At 45.0% G+C, this 22,438-nt stretch overlaps 1 protein-coding gene and 1 long non-coding RNA gene across 3 annotated transcripts in view; one reads left to right on the top strand and one right to left on the bottom strand.

Annotated features, from left to right (window-relative positions):
- LOC141253112 (uncharacterized) overlaps positions 1-22,438 on the bottom strand; it is a 100,401-nt gene that overhangs the window by 53,521 nt on the left and 24,442 nt on the right. For both annotated transcript variants that reach the window (XM_073670867.1, XM_073670868.1), the window contains exon 2: positions 6,850-7,200. In XM_073670867.1, the coding sequence (XP_073526968.1) occupies positions 6,850-7,200 (351 nt within the window). The remainder of the gene's footprint in view (positions 1-6,849; positions 7,201-22,438) is intronic.
- LOC141253113 (uncharacterized) lies at positions 1,830-21,419 on the top strand. Its single transcript, XR_012314232.1, has 4 exons — positions 1,830-2,472; positions 7,083-7,251; positions 16,341-16,430; positions 21,157-21,419. It is a non-coding gene; the product is annotated as an uncharacterized lncRNA (long non-coding RNA).

Consider the following 22,438-nt stretch of genomic DNA (forward strand, 5'->3'; position numbering starts at 1 on the left):
TAAAGGAATAGAGGAATCCAAGTTATCTGTAAACAGAAAGATTGTGAGGGAATATTTAGCTAACATAAATGAGTTCAAGTCACCAGGTCCAGATGAATTACACCCCAGAGTACTGAAGGAGATCGTAGAAGAAATTTTAGAACCACTCTCCATAATCTTTGAAAATTCTTGGAGAACAGGAGAAGTCCCAGAAGACTGGAGAAGAGCAAATGTTGTTCCTATCTTCAAAAAGGGGAAGAAGGTGGACCCAGGGAACTATAGGCCGGTGAGTCTGACTTCTATACCAGGAAAGATCTTTGAACAAATTATTAAACAACATGTATGTAAGTACATGGATAAGAATGAAGTGATTAACCAGAGCCAGCATGGGTTTGTAACTAACAAGTCATGTCAGACTAACTTAATTTCCTTCTATGACAGAATCACTGACTGGGTGGATCAGGGAAATGCTGTAGATATAGTATATCTTGACTTCAGCAAAGCATTTGACAAAGTATCTCACACCATCCTTATTGAAAAAATGACCAAGTATGCAATGGACCAGGCAACTGTTAGGTGGATTCATAACTGGCTTAGTGATCGGACTCAAAGGGTGGTTGTAAATGGCTTCACATCCAGCTGGGTGAATGTCTCAAGTGGGGTACCACAGGGCTCCGTCCTGGGACCTGTATTGTTCAACATCTTTATCAATGATTTAGATGAAGGAATTGATGGTAAACTGATTAAATTTGCTGATGACACAAAGCTAGGAGGGATAGCTAATACTAGAGAAGAGAGAGAGAGGATTCAAAAAGACCTAAATAAACTGGAGCAGTGGGCAGCAACCAACAGAATGGTTTTTAACAGGGAAAAATGCAAAGTACTACATCTGGGCAATAAAAATGAAAAAAGCATATACAGAATGGGAGGAATAGAGCTAAGCAACAGTACATGTGAAAAAGACTTAGGTATACTAATAGATCATAGACTGAACATGAGTCAACAGTGTGATGCAGCAGCAAAAAAGGCAAATACAATTCTGGGATGTATTAACAGAAGCATACAGTCTAGATCACGTGAAGTCATTATCGGTCTTTACTCCTCTTTGGTCAGACCTCATCTGGAATACTGTGTACAGTTTTGGGCAAAACATTTTAAAAAAGACATAGACAAACTGGAGCAAGTTCAGAGAAGAGCGACCAGAATGGTGACTGGTCTGCAAACCATGTCCTATGAGGAACGGTTGCAGGATTTGGGAATGTTTAGCTTGCAAAAAAGAAGACTGAGAGGAGACTTAATAGCTGTCTACAAATATGTCAAGGGCTGTCACATTGTAGAAGGATCATCTTTATTCTCATTTGCACAAGGAAAGACTAGAAGCAATGGGATGAAACTAAATGGGAGGAGACACAGATTAGATATTAGAAAAAACTTTTTGACAGTTAGGGTGATTAATGAGTGGAACAGGCTGCCACGAGAGGTGGTGAGTTCCCCTTCAATGGACGTCTTCAAACAGAGGCTGGACAGACATCTGTCTGAGATGATCTAGTGAATCCTGCTTTGAGCAGGGGGTTGGACCAGATGACCCAGGAGGTCCCTTCCAACTCTACCATTCTATGATTCTATGATTCTATGATTCTATCTGTGGATGATGCACTGTTATGGGGGATCTGTGGATGATGTGTGAAGCCCAGCTGTGCTTGGTATCACAAATCCCAGAAGGGTGTATTGAAGGATTCCTCCACAAGAGGCCCCCATACCATTCACACATCTCCACCTTCCACCTCAGACCACCAGAGGGAGCTCCTTAGGGAGATATAAAAGGGAAGGTGGAGCCAGGCAGCAGTCAGTCTATTCTGGTATAGCAGTGAGTCCAGTACAGCCTGAGAGGAGTTACCTCAGAGGACAAAAGCCTGTTCAGCTCCTGCAATTGCTATCCTGCAGTGGAGCTTATCCAGATTGAGACTCGGTGCAGCTCAGTGAGTTGAGCTTTAGGTGTGCCGGCGCCATAAGATCGGTGAAACGTGGCACGCTGCCGTTAGTGTGAGTAGCCTATTGAGGGTCCGAGTAGGCGGTAGGCGAAGGAGTAGAGAGTTAGCTCATAGGGGGCAGAGGAGCTTAACTAGCTCACCCCGAAGAAGTAGTTACCGGACACTGGGTCTGAAGCTTGCCGGGATCTCCACGACCCAGTAAGATAAACCGGAATCCCTGGAGAACTACAGGTCCCAGGATCGCTAAAGTGCTGATACGTACTAGAGCCAGGAGACACATAGGCCCCGTAGGTCGGGAGCGTGCACTCCAAGAGAAGGCCCTACCACAAGGTCAGCCAGCGCAGGACAGAGACAAAGTTAGGCCTAGCTCCAGGCAGGTCAGAAACTTATTACGCAGCAGCGAGAACCAGGAGGCCCAAAACCCTCTCATTGGGGAGGATCCGGACATACACGCTTCACCCTATAGTGCTCCGGGGAGTGCCTGAAATTCCACCAGTAAAAGGTACTGAAGTGACTGTCGTGTCCGTCCCTGTTCTTGCTCCGACTCGGCTGAGTCTCGCCTGTCCTGCATCCCCGTTCCTATACTGCCCTGAGGCCTAGCTCTACCTGTGGGGAGCTATACCATCAAGCTGCCTTATCACCGGCCTCAGTGGACTGCGCAGTGCTGGTGAATATCATCAGAAACCATAGGTGGCGTCACGAACTTTTATAAACTAGACATCTATCAACGCCTTTTTAAAGAGTGACCCCAGAGTACGGGCCCGGGAGCCGACCACCGTGACCTCCTTAAGGCTAAAGGCCCGGGTAACCGAGTCATCCCCCATCCCCTGGGTAGTCAGATGCATTGTTATGGGGGATCTGTGGATGACGCCCTGTTATGGGGGATCTGTGAATGACGCACTGTTATCGGGGATCTGTGGATGACGCACTGTTATGGGGGATCTGTGGATGATGCACTATTATGGGGGATCTGTGAATGATGCACTGTTATGGGGGATCTGTGGATGACGCCCTGTTATGGGGGATCTGTGGATGATGCACTATTATGGGGGATCTGCGGATGACGCACTGTTGTGTGGGATCTGCGGATGACGCCCTGTTATGGGGGATCTGTGGATGACGCACTGTTATGGGGGATCTGTGGATGACGCACTGTTATGGGGGATCTGTGAATGATGCACTGTTATGGGGGATCTGTGAATGATGCACTGTTATGGGGGATCTGTGGATGATGCACTGTTATGGGGGATCTGTGAATGATGCACTGTTATGGGGGATCTGTGGATGACGCACTGTTATCGGGGATCTGTGGATGATGCACTATTATGGGGGATCTGTGGATGACGCACTGTTATCGGGGATCTGTGGATGATGCACTATTATGGGGGATCTGTGGATGATGCACTATTATGGGGGATCTGTGGATGATGCACTATTATGGGGGATCTGCGGATGACGCACTGTTATGTGGGATCTGCGGATGACGCACTGTTATGGGGGATCTGTGGATGACGCACTGTTATGGGGGATCTGTGGATGATGCACTGTTATGTGGGATCTGTGAATGATGCACTGTTATGGGGGATCTGTGGATGATGCACTGTTATGGGGGATCTGTGGATGATGCACTATTATGGGGGATCTGTGGATGATGCACTATTATGGGGGATCTGTGGATGATGCACTATTATGGGGGATCTGTGGATGACGCACTATTATGGGGGATCTGTGGATGACGCAGTGTTATGTGGGATCTGTGGATGATGCACTGTTATGGGGGATCTGTGGATGATGCACTGTTATGGGGGATCTGTGGATGATGCACTGTTATGGGGGATCTGTGAATGATGCACTGTTATGGGGGATCTGTGGATGATGCACTGTTATGTGGGATCTGTGAATGATGCACTGTTATGGGGGATCTGTGGATGATGCACTGTTATGGGGGATCTGTGGATGATGCACTGTTATGGGGGATCTGTGGATGATGCGCTGTTATGGGGGATCTGTGGATGATGCACTATTATGGGGGATCTGTGGATGATGCACTATTATGGGGGATCTGTGGATGACGCACTATTATGGGGGATCTGTGGATGACGCACTGTTATGTGGGATCTGTGAATGATGCGCTGTTATGGGGGATCTGTGGATGACGCCCTGTTATGGGGGATCTGTGGATGATGCACTGTTATGGGGGATCTGTGGATGATGCGCTGTTATGGGGGATCTGTGGATGATGCGCTGTTATGGGGGATCTGTGGATGACGCGCTGTTATGGGGGATCTGTGGATGACGCGCTGTTATGGGGGATCTGTGGATGACGCACTATTATGGGGGATCTGTGGATGATGCACTGTTATGGGGGATCTGTGGATGACGCACTTTTATGGGGGATCTGTGGATGATACACTGTTATTGGGGATCTGTGAATGATGCACTGTTATGGGGGATCTGTGGATGACGCCCTGTTATGGGGGATCTGTGGATGACGCACTTTTATGGGGGATCTGTGGATGATACACTGTTATTGGGGATCTGTGAATGATGCACTGTTATGGGGGATCTGTGAATGATGCACTGTTATGGGGGATCTGTGGATGACGCCCTGTTATGGGGGATCTGTGAATGATGCACTGTTATGGGGGATCTGTGGATGACGCCCTGTTATGGGGGATCTGTGAATGACGCACTGTTATGGGGGATCTGTGGATGACGCCCTGTTATGGGGGATCTGTGGATGACGCACTGTTATGGGGGATCCGTGGATGACGCACTGTTATGGGGATCTGTGGATGATGCACTATTATGGGGGATCTGTGGATGACGCAGTGTTATGTGGGATCTGTGGATGATGCACTGTTATGGGGGATCTGTGGATGATGCACTGTTATGGGGGATCTGTGAATGATGCACTGTTATGGGGGATCTGTGGATGATGCACTGTTATGTGGGATCTGTGAATGATGCACTGTTATGGGGGATCTGTGGATGATGCACTGTTATGGGGGATCTGTGGATGATGCACTGTTATGGGGGATCTGTGGATGATGCGCTGTTATGGGGGATCTGTGGATGATGCACTATTATGGGGGATCTGTGGATGATGCACTATTATGGGGGATCTGTGGATGACGCACTATTATGGGGAATCTGTGGATGACGCACTGTTATGTGGGATCTGTGAATGATGCGCTGTTATGGGGGATCTGTGGATGACGCCCTGTTATGGGGGATCTGTGGATGATGCACTGTTATGGGGGATCTGTGGATGATGCGCTGTTATGGGGGATCTGTGGATGATGCGCTGTTATGGGGGATCTGTGGATGACGCACTGTTATGGGGGATCTGTGGATGATGCACTGTTATGGGGGATCTGTGGATGATGCGCTGTTATGGGGGATCTGTGGATGACGCACTGTTATGGGGGATCTGTGGATGACGCACTGTTATGTGGGATCTGTGAATGATGCGCTGTTATGGGGGATCTGTGGATGACGCCCTGTTATGGGGGATCTGTGGATGACGCACTGTTATGGGGGATCTGTGGATGACGCTCTGTTATGGGGGATCTGTGCATGACGCACTGTTATGGGGGATCTGTGGATGACGCACTGTTATGGGGGATCTGTGGATGACGCACTATTATGGGGGATCTGTGGATGACGCACTGTTATGTGGGATCTGTGAATGATGCACTGTTATGGGGGATCTGTGGATGACGCCCTGTTATGGGGGATCTGTGAATGATGCACTGTTATGGGGGATCTGTGGATGACGCCCTGTTATGGGGGATCTGTGAATGATGCACTGTTATGGGGGATCTGTGGATGACGCCCTGTTATGGGGGATCTGTGGATGACGCACTTTTATGGGGGATCTGTGGATGATACACTGTTATTGGGGATCTGTGAATGATGCACTGTTATGGGGGATCTGTGAATGATGCACTGTTATGGGGGATCTGTGGATGACGCCCTGTTATGGGCGATCTGTGAATGATGCACTGTTATGGGGGATCTGTGGATGACGCCCTGTTATGGGGGATCTGTGAATGACGCACTGTTATGGGGGATCTGTGGATGACGCCCTGTTATGGGGGATCTGTGGATGACGCACTGTTATGGGGGATCCGTGGATGACGCACTGTTATGGGGATCTGTGGATGATGCACTATTATGGGGGATCTGTGGATGATGCCCTGTTATGGGGGATCCGTGAATGATGCACTGTTATGGGGGATCTGTGGATGACGCACTGTTATCGGGGATCTGTGGATGATGCACTGTTATGGGGGATCTGTGGATGATGCACTGTTATCGGGGATCTGTGGATGATGCACTGTTATGGGGGATCTGTGGATGATGCACTGTTATGGGGGATCTGTGGATGACGCACTGTTATGGGGGATCTGTGAATGATGCACTGTTATGGGGGATCTGCGGATGACGCACTGTTATGGGGGATCTGTGGATGACGCCCTGTTATGGGGGATCTGTGGATGACGCCCTGTTATGGGGGATCTGTGGATGACGCCCTGTTATGGGGGATCTGTGGATGACGCCCTGTTATGGGGGATCTGCGGATGACGCGCTGTTATGGGGGATCTGCGGATGACGCGCTGTTATGGGGGATCTGCGGATGACGCACTGTTATGGGGGATCTGTGGATGATGCACTGTTATGGGGGATCTGTGAATGATGCACTGTTATGGGGGATCTGCGGATGACGCACTGTTATGGGGGATCTGTGGATGACGCCCTGTTATGGGGGATCTGTGGATGACGCCCTGTTATGGGGGTACTGTGAGTCTGTGATTGACATTCTCCAGTGGGTGATCTGCTGTTACATTGTTAGGGGTGAACATGTATAACACACCTGAGATGTGAAGTGTCCAGGATCTGTGAATTCTTCCTGATGAGGACGAGGTCAGTTCTGTAATAATCTCACAGGTATAATCCCCGGCGTCCTCGGCTCGGGCGTCTCTTATTTGGAGCATCGGGGGGATTTCTGCGCTCAGGAAGGAGATTCTGGGGTCTGTGAAGTTTGATGCATTTTTTCTTTTGTCTGATACAAAACGTAGAACATGAAATCCGTTTTCTTTCCTCCAGACGATCAGTGTAATCTGTGACACATTTCTGATTGTGTTGGATTCATCTGAGCAGCTGAAAGTCACCGCGTCCCCAGCGGAAAACAACAGAACCGGAGAAGAGGAGGCGAGAGACCGGTCTGGAAGAGAAGAGGAGATCAGCGTCACTGTCACACCTTATAGATAATGGGGTACTGTACAGTGACATCCACACGGCCCGTTATATAAGAGCACATAGTCTATATGCGGATCTGCAGGAAATACAGCGATACCAGTGTCATGTGTACGGTTACTGAACTTAACCCCTTCCTGCTGAAGCCAATTTTCAACATCCTGACCCGGCCAAATTTTTCTTAAACCTGACCTGTGTCCCTTTATGTGATAATAACTCTGGAGCTTCCAGTATCCAGTGATTCTGAGATAGTTTTTTTTTGTCACACATTCTACTTTTTGTTAGTTGTTAATTTAGTTTGATAAGATTTGTGCTGATTTTGACAAAAATGTAGAATAATTCTCCAGTTTTGAACATTGAATTATATGCCCTTAAAGCACATAGTCATACAACACAAAATAAATAACACATGTTTTAAATGTCTTTTTCTTCAGTAGGATGATGAAAGGGCTAAGACTTTAGCAGTAATTTTTCATTTTTTACAGCAAAATTTACTAAACTGTTTTTTCTAGGGGCCATTTCATTTTTTGATTGACTTTAGAGGCTTTTAGAGTCAGAAAACATCCAAACAACAATCTATTTTACAAACTGCACCCCTCAAGGTATTCAAAACCGCATTCAGAACATTTATTGACCCTTCAGAAGCTTCACAGGAATTAATGCAAAGTGGAATGAAAAAAATACTACCGTATATTCCGGCGTATAAGACGACTTTTGAAGACTGAAAAATCTTCTGTCTAGTCTGGGGTCGTCTTATACGCCGGTAATGCTTTTGAACTTTCAGAAATTGACATGCGGGGATACTCTGGGGGTGTTAATAAGCTGCCGTGGCCGTATCCCTGCCATGTCGGAGTTAATATAAGGTGGAGGGAGTTAAAATACGGCGGCGGTAGGTCCAGACAGTCAGCGCTTCTGTGCTGAAACTGACACATCGCTGCGTATTCCCAGCTCCGGACACAGCGCAGGGCTTCTGTGCCGACAGCTTTCACTTGTCACAGAAGCGCTGCGCTGTGTCCGGAGCAGGGAAGTTCGCATCGCTTCTGTGACAATATATGAAAAGCCGGCAATTCAGCAGCGGCATAAGCCGGCACCCGACAATTTAGAATAGAAAGAATAGAGCTTCACACATAGATTAGATAGATAGAAACATGTCAGTCACATATATATGAAGTACAGTGACAGTGTTGCTTACTGTACTTGTCATCTAGTGTTAAAATAACGGATTTATTAAAAAAAAAATTGGCGTGGGGTTCCCCTTAATTTTAGTCTCTAGCGGAGGTTAAGCAGACGGCTGGGGCAGATGTTTGAAGCCTGGGAAGGGGGTAATACCCACGGAGCTTCCCAGGCTACTAATATCAGCCCCCAGCTGAATACCTAGCCTTTACTAGCTAATAAAATGGGGGATCCCAAAAAAATAACGTGGGGTCCCCCCTAATTTAATAGCTAGCAAAGGCTAGGCAGACAGCTGGGGGCCGATATTAATAGCCCAGGAAGGGTGCCATGAATATTGGCCCCCTCCCAGGCTAGAAACACCAGCCGTCAGCCGCCAATTCTAGGATGCGCCAATTCTGGCACTTAGCCTCGCTCTTCCCACTGCCCTGTAGCGGTGGCAGTGGGGTAATAGGGCTGGCGTTGATGTCAGCTTATAATGCCAGCTGACATCAAGCCCAGGTTAGTAATGGAGAGGCGTCTATAAGACACCCCCATTACTAACCCCATAGTCAAAGTTAAAAAAAACACAAACACCCAGAAAAAAGTCCTTTAATTGAAATAAACACACAATTCTTTATTGTTCTAAATTAAACCATACTTACCGTCACGCCCATTCCAGCTGAAGCCAACGATCTCCTGCAATAAAAGAAAAATAATAAAGCAACCTCATCCTTACCTCTCCATGGTTCCCAGGACGGGTCCAGCTCTGCTACATCGAGATGACAGGCTGGACCGCAGCAGAACGCTGCCATCCAGCCTCTCATCCCGCAGACACTGAGAAGCGCAGGCATGCTTGCGCTCTGCAGTGTCTGGCTGTGACGGCATCCAGATGAGCCGACAATGAACTCAGCTCACCTCCTGGACGTCCGTCACTGACAGCGTGGGAAACTTCTACTGCGCATGCGGGGAGCAGGAGAATTTTCCCACGCTGTCAGTGACGTGCATGAGGTGAGCCGAGTTCATTGGACATGATCTCGGCTCATCTGGATGCCGTCACAGTCAGACACTGAGGAGCACAAGCATGCCTGCGCTTCTCAGTGTCTGCCGCATGGCAAGCTGAACGGCAGCGTTCTGCTGCGGTGCAGCCTGTCATGTGAATGTAGCAGAGCTGGACCGGTCCTGGGAACCATGGAAAGGTAAGGATGAGGTTGCTTTATTATTTTACTTTTATTGCAGGAGATCGTTGGCTTCAGCTGGAATGGGCGTGACGGTAAGTATGGTTTAATTTAGAACATTAAAAAATTGTGTCTTTATTTCAATTAAAGGACTTTATTCTGGGTGTTTGTGTTTTTTTTAATTACTTTACTAGAAATTCATGGTGGTCATGTCTAATATTGGCGTGACCCCATGAATTTCGGGCTTAGGGCCAGCTGATAATGCCAAGCTGGCCCTAACCCCTTTATTACCCAGTGAGCCACCGCACCAGGGCCCTGGATGAGTTGGGTACAGCGCCAGAAGATGGCGCTTCTATGAACGCGCCATTTTCCGGGGTGGCTGCGGACTGCAATTTTCAGCGGGGGGGTGGCCCAGAAAGCTTGGGCCTCCCTGCGCTGCAGATTCCAGCCCCCAGCTGCCTAGTTGTACCTGGCTGGACACAAAAATAGGGCGAAGCCCCACGTTTTTTTTTTTTTAATTATTTCATGAAATAATTAAAAAAAAAAAGGGCTTCCCTATATTGTTGTGTCCGGCCAGGTACAAATAGGCAGCTGGTGGTTGGGGGCAGCCCGTTCCTGCCTGCTGTACCTGGCTGGACACAAAAATATGGCGAAGCCCCACGTCAACATTTTTGGGAAAAATTAATTACAAAATTAATAATAATTTAGGGACTGCATCTTTATTAACCCCTCAATTGTCATTTAGTGTTTAAAATAAAGGATTTTTTAAAAAGAAAATTGGCGTGGGATCCACCATCATTATAGTCTCTAGCGGAGGTTAAGCAGACGGCTGAGGCAGATGTTTGAAGCCTGGGAAGGGGGTAATACCCACGGAGCTTCCCAGGCTACTAATATCAGCCCCCAGCTGAATACCTAGCCTTTACTAGCTATTAGAATGGGGGACCCCCCCAAAAAATGACGTGGGGTCCCCCCTATTTTAATATGTTTATGAGTGACAGTTTTCCTGCTATATACCTGCATGTCATAAGAATTTAAATTAAAAAAGGACCATGTTAAATTCAAATCAGTTTTTTTTAAAATTTTTACCGGTGTTTGGTATGCGTTGGAAAAGGGGTAGTCCTATACGGTGAATATATCCTAAACTCTATATTTTAACAGGAAAGTAAGGGGGTCGTCTTATACACCAGGTCGTCTTATACGCCGGAATATACGGTAATTCAATTTTTTCCACAAAATTATTACTTTAGCTCTAAATTTTTCATTTAGTACACGAACATCCCATATGTGGTCAGAACATGGCCAGGCTTGCAAAGGAGGAAGCGCCATTTGAATTTTTGGGGCACAATTTTTGTGGAACAGACTGTGAACGCCATGTCACATTAGTAGAGCCCCAGAGGTACAAAAACAGCATAAAGCCCCCCCCACAAGTTACCCCATTTTAGAAACTACATCCGTCAAGGAACTCATCTAAGGGTGCGAGGAGCATCTTGAACCCACAGGTGCTTCATAGAATATTTTTAACACTGGGCCATGAAAATGAAAAAAAAATTTTCTCCACTAAGATGTTTTTTCAGCCTCAAATTCATCATTTTTGCAGGGGTAATAGGAAAAAATGAACAGCCCAATTTGCTGAGCAATTTCTCCTGACTACACCGATGCCCTTTATGTGGTCGTAAACTACAGTTTGGGTGCACAGCAGTCTTGGAAGGAAGGAGCGCTACTTAATTTGCAGCAATTTGGTCTGGAATAGATTGTAGACGTCATGTTGCATTTGCAAAGCCCCTGAGGTGCAAAAACAGCAGAAACCCCACACAAATTACCCCATTTTGGAAACTGCACCCCACGAGAAATTAAACTATGATTGTAATTAGCATCTTGATCTCTGTAGTGAGCTTCTTGAACTCGTAGGCGATTCATTTAATTTTAGAACACTTGAAAAAGAAAAATTGCATTTTCCACTAAAATGTTGCTTTAGCCCCAAATTTTCAATTTTCCCCAGGAGCATTAGACGAAAATTGACCCCCAAATTTGTAACACAATTTTTCCAGTGTATGCTAATACTCAATATGTGGTCAGAAACTACAGGATCAGGGAAATGTGGTACATATAGTAAATCTCAACTTCAACAAAGCATTTGATAAAGTATCTCATACTATCCTTATTCAAAAAATGACCAAGTATGGGATTGACAAGACGACTGTTAGGTGGATTCATAACTGGCTCAGTGATCGCACTCAAAGAGGGGTAATAAATGGTTGCACATCCAAGTAGAAAAGTGTTTCAAGTGGGGTACCACAAGCTTCTCTCTTGGCCCCAGTGTTGTTCAACATTTATATAAATGATCTAGATAAGGGAATTGAAGGTAAACTACCATATTTTTCGGATTATAAGATGCACTCCCCCCCCCCCCCCCAAAATTTGGCAGGAAAAAGGAGGTGCGTTTTACAATGTGAACTTACGGTACCTGGGGGGTGCGGCGTCGGATCGAGGTCCCAGATACAGGAGGTTGAAGGCGGCTGTGGCGGTAGTGGGGTGATGATGAGGCCCCGTCCTCAGAAGAAGTGTCACTGATTCAAGGCGGTGGTGGTGGCGGCGGTAGCGGGGCGATGCTGCGGCCCTGTCCTCAGAAGTCTGCGGTGAGCGGAGTCGAGGTTCAATATCCCGTACATAGCCCTGCGCTGTGCTTTGGCAAAATGGCCACCATAGCATGCACAGATTGAGATCTCGGGAAACAAGATCTCGGGACACGACATTTAGTCTTTCAAGATCTCGATCTGCGCATGCTCCAGTGGCCATTTTGCCAAAGCACAGCGCAGGGCTATGTACGGGATAGGGAACCTCGTCTTTGCTCATCGCCGACTTCTGAGGATGGGGCTGCTGCATTGCCCCACCACCACCGGGGCCTCAGCATCAGCCAGCCACCACCACCTTGAATTAGTGACACTTCTTCTGAGGACGGGGCCCGCAGCATCGCCCGACTCCTGCCTCCGCCGCCAATCTTCGGTATGTATGACACCTGCTCCACCACCGCTGTCCCCCAGGTAAAAAGGATTATAAGGCGCACCATTTTATTTAAAAAAAAACAAAAACATTTTTTCCTATTTTGCACCCCAAAATTTGGGGTACGTCTTATAATTCGGTGCATCTTTTAATCCGTAAAATACTTTAATCAAATTTGCAAATGATGCAAAGCTAGGAGGGATAGCTAACACTAGAGAAGATAGAGAAAGGATTCAGAAGGTTCTAGGTAAGCTTGAACAATGGGTAGCGACTAATCGAATGGTATTTAACAGGGAGAAATGCAAAGTCCTACATCTGGGCAAGAAAAACGAAAATGACATCTACAGTATGGGAGGAATAGAACTAAGCAACAGCACGTGTGAAAAACACTTGGGTATACTAATAGATCACAGACTGCACAGGAGTCAACAGTGTGATGCAGCAGCAAAAAAAGCAAATACAATTCTGGGATGTATTAAGAGAAGCTTAAAGTCTAGATCATGTGAAGTAATTATCCCCTTCTAATCCTCCTTGGTCAGACCTCATCTGGAATACTGTGTCCAGTTCTGGGCGCCACATTTTAAAAAAGACCTAAAAAACTGGAGCAAATTCAAAGAAGAGCTAACAGGATGGTGAGCGGACTGCAAACTATGTCCTACGAGGAATGGGTAAAGGATCTAGGAAGGTTTAGCAGCAAAAGAGAAGACTGAGAGGAGACTTAATAGCTGTGTACAAATATCTGAAGGACTGTCACAGTATAGAGGGATCATCCTTATTCTCATTTGCACATGGAAACACGAGAAGCAATGGAATGAAACTGAAAGGGAGAAGGTACAGATTCGATATTAGAAAAAACTTTTTGACAGTTAGGGTGATCAATGAGTGGAACAGGCGGCCACGAGAGGTGGTGAGTTCTCCTTCAATGGACGTCTTCAAACAGAGGCTGGACAGACATCTGTCTGAGATGGTTTAGTGAATCCTGCATTGAGCAGGGGGCTGAACACGACGACCCTGGAGGTCCCCTCCAAATCTAACATTCTATTATTCTATGTTCGAGCAAAGTGTGAAGCTCAGAAGGGAAGGAGCGCCACATTATAGTGCAGATTTTGCTGGCATGGTTTCTGAGTGCCATGTCACATTGGCAGAGCCCCTGAGATGAAAGAACAGCAGAACTCCCCCCCCCAAAAAAAGTGACCCAATTTAATTAACTATATCACTAACCAAATTCATCCAGGGCTGGGCTATATAAATAAAAAAACATGACATTTTCAGCACTAAAATGTTGCTTTAGCCCCAGATTTCTCATTTTCAAAAGGGTTAATAAGTACAAATGGACCTTACAATGTGTTACACATTTTTTTCCATTCATGGCAACACCCCATTTGTGCCTGTACAGTTGTTACGCTCATGCTCTGACAGTTTGGCGTGAGCGTGGTTAGTGGTCCCACTGGGCCACGAACCAAGGAGTGCCTGGAGGGGTGTGACTAGGGGCCTCGCCAGATCCGACCACGAACACACGGCGCCTTAATCGACTCCGAAGTCCAAAGAGGGACGTGGGAGGTGGCCCAGGTGCTACTCCAGGTCAGACCCCGGTCACAGCTGTTGACCCACACCGGGGAATGCAGGATCAGGCAGGTTTGGCTGGTATGCAGACAGGTGGGTACTGGCAGGCACGGCTGGTATACAGACAGGCGGGTACTGGCAGGCACGGCTGGTATACAAACAGGCAGGTAGGAAAACAGGCTGGATAGGGACCAGTACAGACTGGGATACAGTAACAGAGCCGCAGGTGTGGAGGACAGGCAGAGCAGAGCCGCAGGTGCGGAGGACAAGCGGAGCAGAGCAGAGCCGCAGGTGCGGAGGACAAGTGGAGCAGAGCAGAGCCGCAGGTGCGGCGGACAAGCAGAGCAGAGCCGCAGGTGCGGAGGACAAGCGGAGCAGAGCAGAGCCGCAGGTGCGGAAGACAAGCAGAGCAGAGCCGCAGGTGCGGATGACAAGCAGAGCCGCAGGTGCGGAGGACAAGCGGAGCAGAGCAGAGCCGCAGTTGCGAAGAACAAGCGGAGCAGAGCCGCAGGTGTGGAAAACAAGCGGAGCAGAGCAGAGCCGCAGGTGCGGAGGAAGAGCAGAGCCGCAGGTGCGGAGGACGAACAGAGCAGAGCCGCAAGTGCGGAGGACAAGCAGAGCAGAGCCGCAGGTGCGGAGGATGAGCAGAGCAGAGCCGCAGGTGCGGAGGACGAGCAGAGCAGAGACGCAGATGCGGAGCAGACAGGACAGGGCTCTGTTCACATGGAACACACTGGGAAACACCGGAAGATACCTATAACACAGGAGGTAGATATGGAGGCAGAGAAACGGGACCAGCAAAACCAGATACACACAAGGCACTTGCTATGAAGTAGCGAGTGGACACAAAACTCACAAATAGAAGTACAGAGACAACGAGTAGGAGTTAGGCACTGGTTCAGACACTGCAGGAAAAGGGATGGATTGGACATAGAGACAAACAAGTAACAGGCTAGGACACAGTTCAGACAGTAACTGACACAGGAAAGAGATACAGGAACGAGCCTGGGCGTTCAGCCCCCAGGGTGGCAGAAATAGACTAGAAGTCACAGATACAGGTAACAGGTCTGGGTACTCAGCCCCCAGGGTGGCAGAAATAGACTAGAAGTCACAGATACAGGTAATGGGCCTGGGTACTCAGCCCCCAGGGTGGCAGAAACAGGCAAGATTCAGGACAGGACCTAGCAACTCACAGTTGCACAGAACACACTGTAAAAAAGTGTTGCTCAGGCACCTTCCACTGGGTGGAGGAGGTTTAAGTATCCAGTGACTCACAGCAATAGGCTGGGGACCCATTAGGACTGCGCACACTGTAACTTTAAGAATCAGGAAGTACCAGCGCCGCCGCCCTAAGCCAGCAGAAAAGAGACATGCACACAGCAAGTAGAGGAGTACAGTACACAGCCTGGACTGGTAGGTAAGTTGGCGGTCTTACATGGTGGGAGATGGTAAGCCATGCCAGCACGCTACCAGGGATGTTACAACAGTACAGTTCGGCCACACGACAGGGCTTGGAAGAGAAGGAGCTATTTGACTTTTGGAGAGCAAATTATTTGTAGACTCCATTTTCAGAGCCAACAAGGGTCAGAATAGCACAAATACCCCCTCAAGTGACCCCATTTTGGAAATTACACTTCTCTTAGAATTCATCTAAGGGTATAGTGACGATTTTGGCCACACTGGTGATTAACATACATAAACAGAAGTGAATGTTGCTAAGTGAAAACTGCATATATACTATTGTATACATTGTAGTGCCCCCATACATTGTAATGGCCAATATATTGTAGTACCCCATACATTGTAATGCCCCCAAAAATTGTAGTGCCCCATACATTGTAGTGCACAAACCATACATTGTAGTGCCCCATACATTGTAGTGCACAAACCAGGTTGTACTTTTATTAGGAGGTACGCGTTTTGAATTATATCAATGTTTTTTCTTTTGACAATGTTATTTTTCTGCAGACAAGGGGTGTTATTGTATCTCCCTTCGCCCCTAGTTACGCTAATTTATACCCCATATTTTCAGTCCTTTTTCTTTGCGCAGTCGCCTTTAGCTGTTACACATACAGTATATTATTTTCTAAGCGATTTATAGACGATTTACTTTTTATTTGTTGGGGTATTCTAGAACAACCATTTGCTGATTCACTTAATAATTCCCGGGGGCTTGAAATTACTTTTAACTATTTACAAACGTATATTGTTTTTTCAGACTTGGAGATTTCTAAGGATCCTGGAAATATTGAGAAACGTGCAACCAAAACTGACTTGAAAATTGCTGATATACGATGATATCGTATAGGTACGATAATGGACACATTCCCAAATGGCTAGAAAAATATATCTTTTGGACAATATTGATTGAAGTGACATTTGGGGGCCTATATACCATTTTAAAAAAACGTCATCCTTCATGGTATTCAAAACCTCATTTAAGAAGTTTGTTAACCCTTCAAGTGCTTCATAGGAATTGAAACAAAATAGACATAAAAAATTTAAAAATTAGTTCTTTTCCACAAAAATGTTGCTTATTTTAATTTTGGAGCGCAATTTTGGCTGGAAAAGATTGCATGTGCCATGTCACATTTGTCGAGCCCAACATCTACCAAAACAATAGAAACTCTCCATAACGGACACCATTTTATAGACTACACCCCTCAAGGAATTCAAAGAAACCCACCAGAAGTGACCCCATTCTGGAACCCACAGGTGCTTCATAGAACTTTATAACATTAGAACGTGAAAATGAAAAAATTTTTTTTTTTACAAAAATGTTGCTTTAGCCCCAAATTTTTCATTTTCCCAAGAGTAGAAGGAGAGAATGGATCCCAAAATTTGTTGTGTAATTTTTCCTGAGTACAATGACATGGAAAGGCTCGGAAGGGAAGGAGCGCTACTTGAATCTTGGAGCGCCATTTTAGCTTGAATAGATTGCGAATGCTATGTCACATTTGGAGAGCCCCTTACATGACAAAACAGCAGAAACCCCCACAAGTGAGCCCATTCTGGAAACAGGTTATTCACGGAATTGTTTTACATTGGGCTGTGAAAATTAAAAATTAAATTTTTTTCCACTAAAATGTTTCTTTGACCCCAAAATTTCAATTTTCAAAAGGAATAATAGGAGAAATTGAACTGTACAATTTGTTACCCAATTTCTCCTGAGTACGCTGATACCCCATATGTGGTCAAAAACTATTTTTGAGGCACAGTGCAAAGCTCAGAAGGGAAGGAGAGTCATATTGGGGTGCAGATGTTGCTGCTGGAATGGTTTGAGGTCGCCATGTCAAATTGGCAGAGCTCCGGAGGCGCCAGAACAGCAGAACCCCCCCATAAGTGACCTCATTTTACAAACTACACCTCACAATGAATTCATCTAGGGGTGCAGTGAGCATGTTGACACCACATGTGCCTCACAGAAATGTATGCCATTGGGCAGTGAAGAAAAAATAATAATATTTTTACCACTAAAATGTTGTTTTAGCCCCATATTTCCAATTTTCACAAGGTGAAATAGGTTAAAAAAAAAGGCCCCTTAATGTGTTACACAATTTCTCGTGAATGTGGCAATGCCCCATATGTGACTGTACAGTACTGCTTGGCAGCACAGCAGGGCTCAGGAGGGACTGAACGCTATTTGACTTTTGGAGCACCTAAGTGTCGGAACAGCAGAAACCCCCTCAAGTGACCCCATTTTAGAAATCACACCCCTCTGGGAATTCATCTATGGGTGTAGTGATGATTTTATATCTGGAAAACACCTATAGAGTCAAACGCAGTAATTGTTGCAGAATGAAAATTGCAAATATGCCATTGTTTTGCCCACAACGTTGTAGTGACCAGTACGTTGTGCCCATCTCATGATTCTGGAGACATGCACCCCATAAATTAAGAGGGCTCTCCTCACTACTGTACTGACAGACATGTGGACGCTAACTGCGGTTTAATCACTGTGGGCCTCAGAAGGGAGGGGAGGCATTTGGATTTGGGAGAGCAGATTTTGCCAGGTTTTTCTAGGGGAGGGGGGGAACTTAGGTGCTTTTCCAGAGCCTTTGTGCTACCAGTAACATAGAAGCCCCTAAATTTACATTGACAAACGACGGACCTGAGTGGGGACTTTTTTTGTGGATTGAGTTGAAACTTTTGTTGGGAACATTTTATATAGCATTTGGGATCACATTTATCCTGCGCTCTACGCTGAGCACTTTCATCGAGGTTTGAATCTAAATCTCCGAGTGACGTGATTCAGATGAAGGGATGTATTCACTATAATTAGGCAGCAGAGTTACTCTGGCCTCTGTTCAGCATTGTCCTTTTTTTCAGAAGTGCAAAAAACTGTGGCCAATGGCACTTTTCTGCACACCTAAAAAGATGGACACCGCTAAATCACAGGTCAGACGGCATCCACGGTGCCTCCATCTGCCTCATTATAGGGAATCTTCTGTCAGGGGTTTCTGTCTGAATCACACATTTCAGAGATTTACATGGAAACCCCGGTGTAAGCGTCCAGCGTAGAGCGCAGGATAAATGTACGCCGAGCCTTACTGCGATCTTTGGGAGGCAGAATGAACAAATCAGCAGCAGATGAAGAATTGGTTTTATTTATTTTTTATGCAGTTCTTCGTGCAGTATAAGTGATTAGACGACTTTATTCTTCAGGTCGGTGCAATTACAGCGATACTACAGGGTGGGCCATTTATATGGATACACCTAAATTAAATGGGAATGGTTAGTGATATCAACTTTCTGTTTGTGGCACATTAGTATATTGGAGGGGGAAAACTTTTCAAGATGGGTGGTGACCATGGCGGCCATTTTGAAGTTGGCCATTTTGGATCCAACTTTATTTTTTTCAATGGGAAGAGGGTCATATGACACATCAAACTTATTGAGAATTTCATACGAAAAACAATGGTGTGCTTGATTTTAACATAGCTTTATTCTTTCTTGAGTTTTTTACAAGTTTATGACCACTTATAAAATGTGTTCAAAGTGCTGCCCATTGTGTTGGATTGTCAATGCAACCCTCTTCTCCCACTCTTGACACACTGATAGCAACACCGCAGAAGAAATGCTAGCACAGGCTTCCAGTATCCGTTGTTTCAGATATGATGGTATGGTGTGGTATATGGGGTACAAAGATAGTGGGGCCATTCTTCATCAATGGAAACCTTAATGCCACTGGATATCTGAAATTGCTACATGATGATGTGTTGCCCTCTTTATGCACTGAAGATTGCACGTTCCCTGAGGTTTTCCAACAAGATGGTCACCACCACATTATGGGTGTCAGGTCCGAGCATTCCTACATGAACAGTTTCCTGGACAGTGGATTGGTCGTCGTGGACCAGTTGAATGGTCACCAAGGTCTCCCGATCTGACCCCCTTAGACTTTTAGCTTTGGACTCATCTGAAGGCAATTATCTATGCTGTGAAGATACAAGATGTGCAGCATCTGAAACAACGGATACTGGAAGCCTGTGCTAGTGTTTCTTCTGCGGTGTTGCTATCAGTGTGTCAAGAGAGGGCGAAGAGGGTTGTATGACAATCCAACACAATGGGCAGCACTTTGAACACATTTTATAAGTGGTCATAAACTTGTAAAAAACTTATGAAAGAATAAAGTTACGTTAAAACCAAGCACACCATTGTTTTTCTTATGAAATTCTCAATAAGTTTGATGTGTCACATGACCCTCTTCCCATTGAAAAAAAATAAAGTTGGATCCAAAATGGCCAACTTCAAAATGGCCGCCATGGTCACCACCCATCTGGAAAAGTTTTCCCCCTCCCATATACTAATGTGCCACAAACAGGAAGTTGATATCACCAACCATTCCCATTTAATTTAGGTGTATCCATATAAATGGTCCACCCTGTAGATTTATATCGGGTTTTTATGCTTGGCTGCTGTCACACACTAAAAGACGCTTTTTAATAAAATAAAGTTTTTTTGCATCGCCATATTTTGAGAGCTATATTTTTTCCATATTTCAGCCGACGGAGTCACGTGAGGGCTTGTTTTTTGTGGGAAGAGTTGACGGGGGTTTTTTTGTACCATTTTCACATGACATTTTTTGATCACTTTTTTTTAAATAATACAATTTTTATTGGTGACAAAAACATGAAAACAAAATATTAGCAAGAAATGGAAAGAAAAACATACACACAAACATCAGATTTACATAGTGAAATCAGGGGGGGGGACACAGGACATGTCATATTCAATTCATTGACACATCATAAAGATATACATTTAGGTTAAACTTCATTAATCAGTGAACTTTAGTTAGATTTCCACTTGGAAGCAAGACACTGCCTAGCGGCAATAAGGATATATGAGCAACCCCATCTAGAGTCACATGGTAAATCAAATATTCCAATGTTCAGTAATGCTAAGGCTGGAGACGGCTGCAAATTGAATTTATGTTAAATATTAATTATGGATATTCATTTTATTCTTAATTCTGCATTCTGTACCATACAGATTGCATCAGTCATTGTGTTAGGGTTTTTAGCTGATATGCGCTATTTGCGTATTTTTGGTTCAGCACCATAATTAGAAGAACAGGTGCCATATGACCGGGCTATAAAAGCCCATGTTAGAGACAGGGGGGCTCTTGCCATTCCACAGGACACAGGACGAGGGTCTGTGTGTAAACCAGCTGCTGATGTAGGCCCAAGGGACACATGGTGTCATCCTGACACACGTGCTGGACACAGACAGACACAATCTACCATCCAGGATCCCAGGAAAGGATGGGTGAATCTCAACTATTAAGCTAATTATGGACAAATGGACAATCACTTTGTAACTAATTATTGTATGTACCTTCTGAAATAATTCTTTTTAATGGACAATCCAAGAATAAATCAATACATTTTTTTATATAAGAATATCGTGATATTGATACTTTGAGAAGTCCTCAATAGGAAAAAATACAGAAAGAAGTATTTTTTTACAATTTAGTACATTGAGATATAACTAGAATAACTTCTTCCTAGAACTTATGTATTTTTTTTTTGCAGGACCACCATGTATGAAATAGAGAGCCTGTTTCCCCGTACTGTTTTCAGCAAAGTGGAAAATACTCTGGAAAAATACGAGATTGCCTTTTAGGGGAGAAAAACCTTCTGAGCTGGATTTTCTTTTATAACTCCATGTGATTAATACAGGATGAGCTTTTGGATGACCAAAGGAGTGCCTGTTCCCATTCATCACAGTACAAGGAGGTTTCCAGATCCTGTTCCTTCCTTACCATGAATGGTAATTTGATTAGTGTTGGTGGAGAATTTAAGATGCTGTAGGATACGGAGACGCCTTTGTCATCACCTTTTTCCCCCCAGAATAAAGTGCTGAATATTGGATAGTGATTGTTGCTTATGGATAATGGGATGGGCAGAAAAAAAAAACTTCTAATTTGTATGTATTGGAAGAAAGAGTGTTTAGAGAAAATCTGTCAACCGATTTGTTAAATTAAAGAAGAGAACCATATTAGAACAACATATCTAGATTTACAACCCCATGAGCCACCCAACTTGTAAAGCTATAAAGCAAGAGAAGGGAATTACCTGTTCGAGACATTTCAAGGAGAGATATTTCAGCGGTACGTGTATTTGATTTTTCCGTATATCATTCCAAATATACAGGGTATTTTGCATAGTAGGGAGTACACGGAAATATGAACCAGGTTTTAGATATTCCTCTTCCAACAGAAGTCTAGTGGAGTGTCGTTTGGTGAACTCTTTATCAATTTGAAGCCATTTATGTTTTGAGTCCAAGTTCCACCATTCTCTTATTGCATCAGCCAAGCATGCCTAATAATATAGGACTAGATTAGGATTCCCCATACCTCCATCTTGATACTTATAGTATATCATATTTTTGGATATTCTTGGTTTTTTATAAGCCCAAATACATTTTAATAGCATAGATTGTAATTTAAGTAATGATGGAGTTTTAGGAACAGGTAATAGAATACATCTAAGGACATGAAGTATTTTAGGTAGGAATAACATCTTATAAGTTTGGATCCTGGCTATCCATCAAAGATCTACATTAAAAATCCTATCTAATTCTGGTTTAAGGGCATTAGTCAGTTCCAAGATATTTTATTTTGCTAATCCTTTACATGGAGTGATTAGATCTATATCCAAAAATCTAATGCCTTCTTCTGCCCAAGTAAAAAGGAGAGAAGTTTTTAGGTGTTCTATTAGATGCTTTGGGCAGCCTATAGGGAGAAATACCGATTTAGTAGCATTAAGTTTATAGTAAAATATTTTAGAAAATGAGTCAAGGATATCTAATAAG

Source organism: Phyllobates terribilis, unplaced genomic scaffold (assembly GCF_046119375.1).
Source record: "Phyllobates terribilis strain yellow unplaced genomic scaffold, ASM4611937v1 Scaffold_2__4_contigs__length_985480577, whole genome shotgun sequence".
In the NCBI taxonomy this organism is placed as follows: domain Eukaryota; kingdom Metazoa; phylum Chordata; class Amphibia; order Anura; family Dendrobatidae; genus Phyllobates; species Phyllobates terribilis.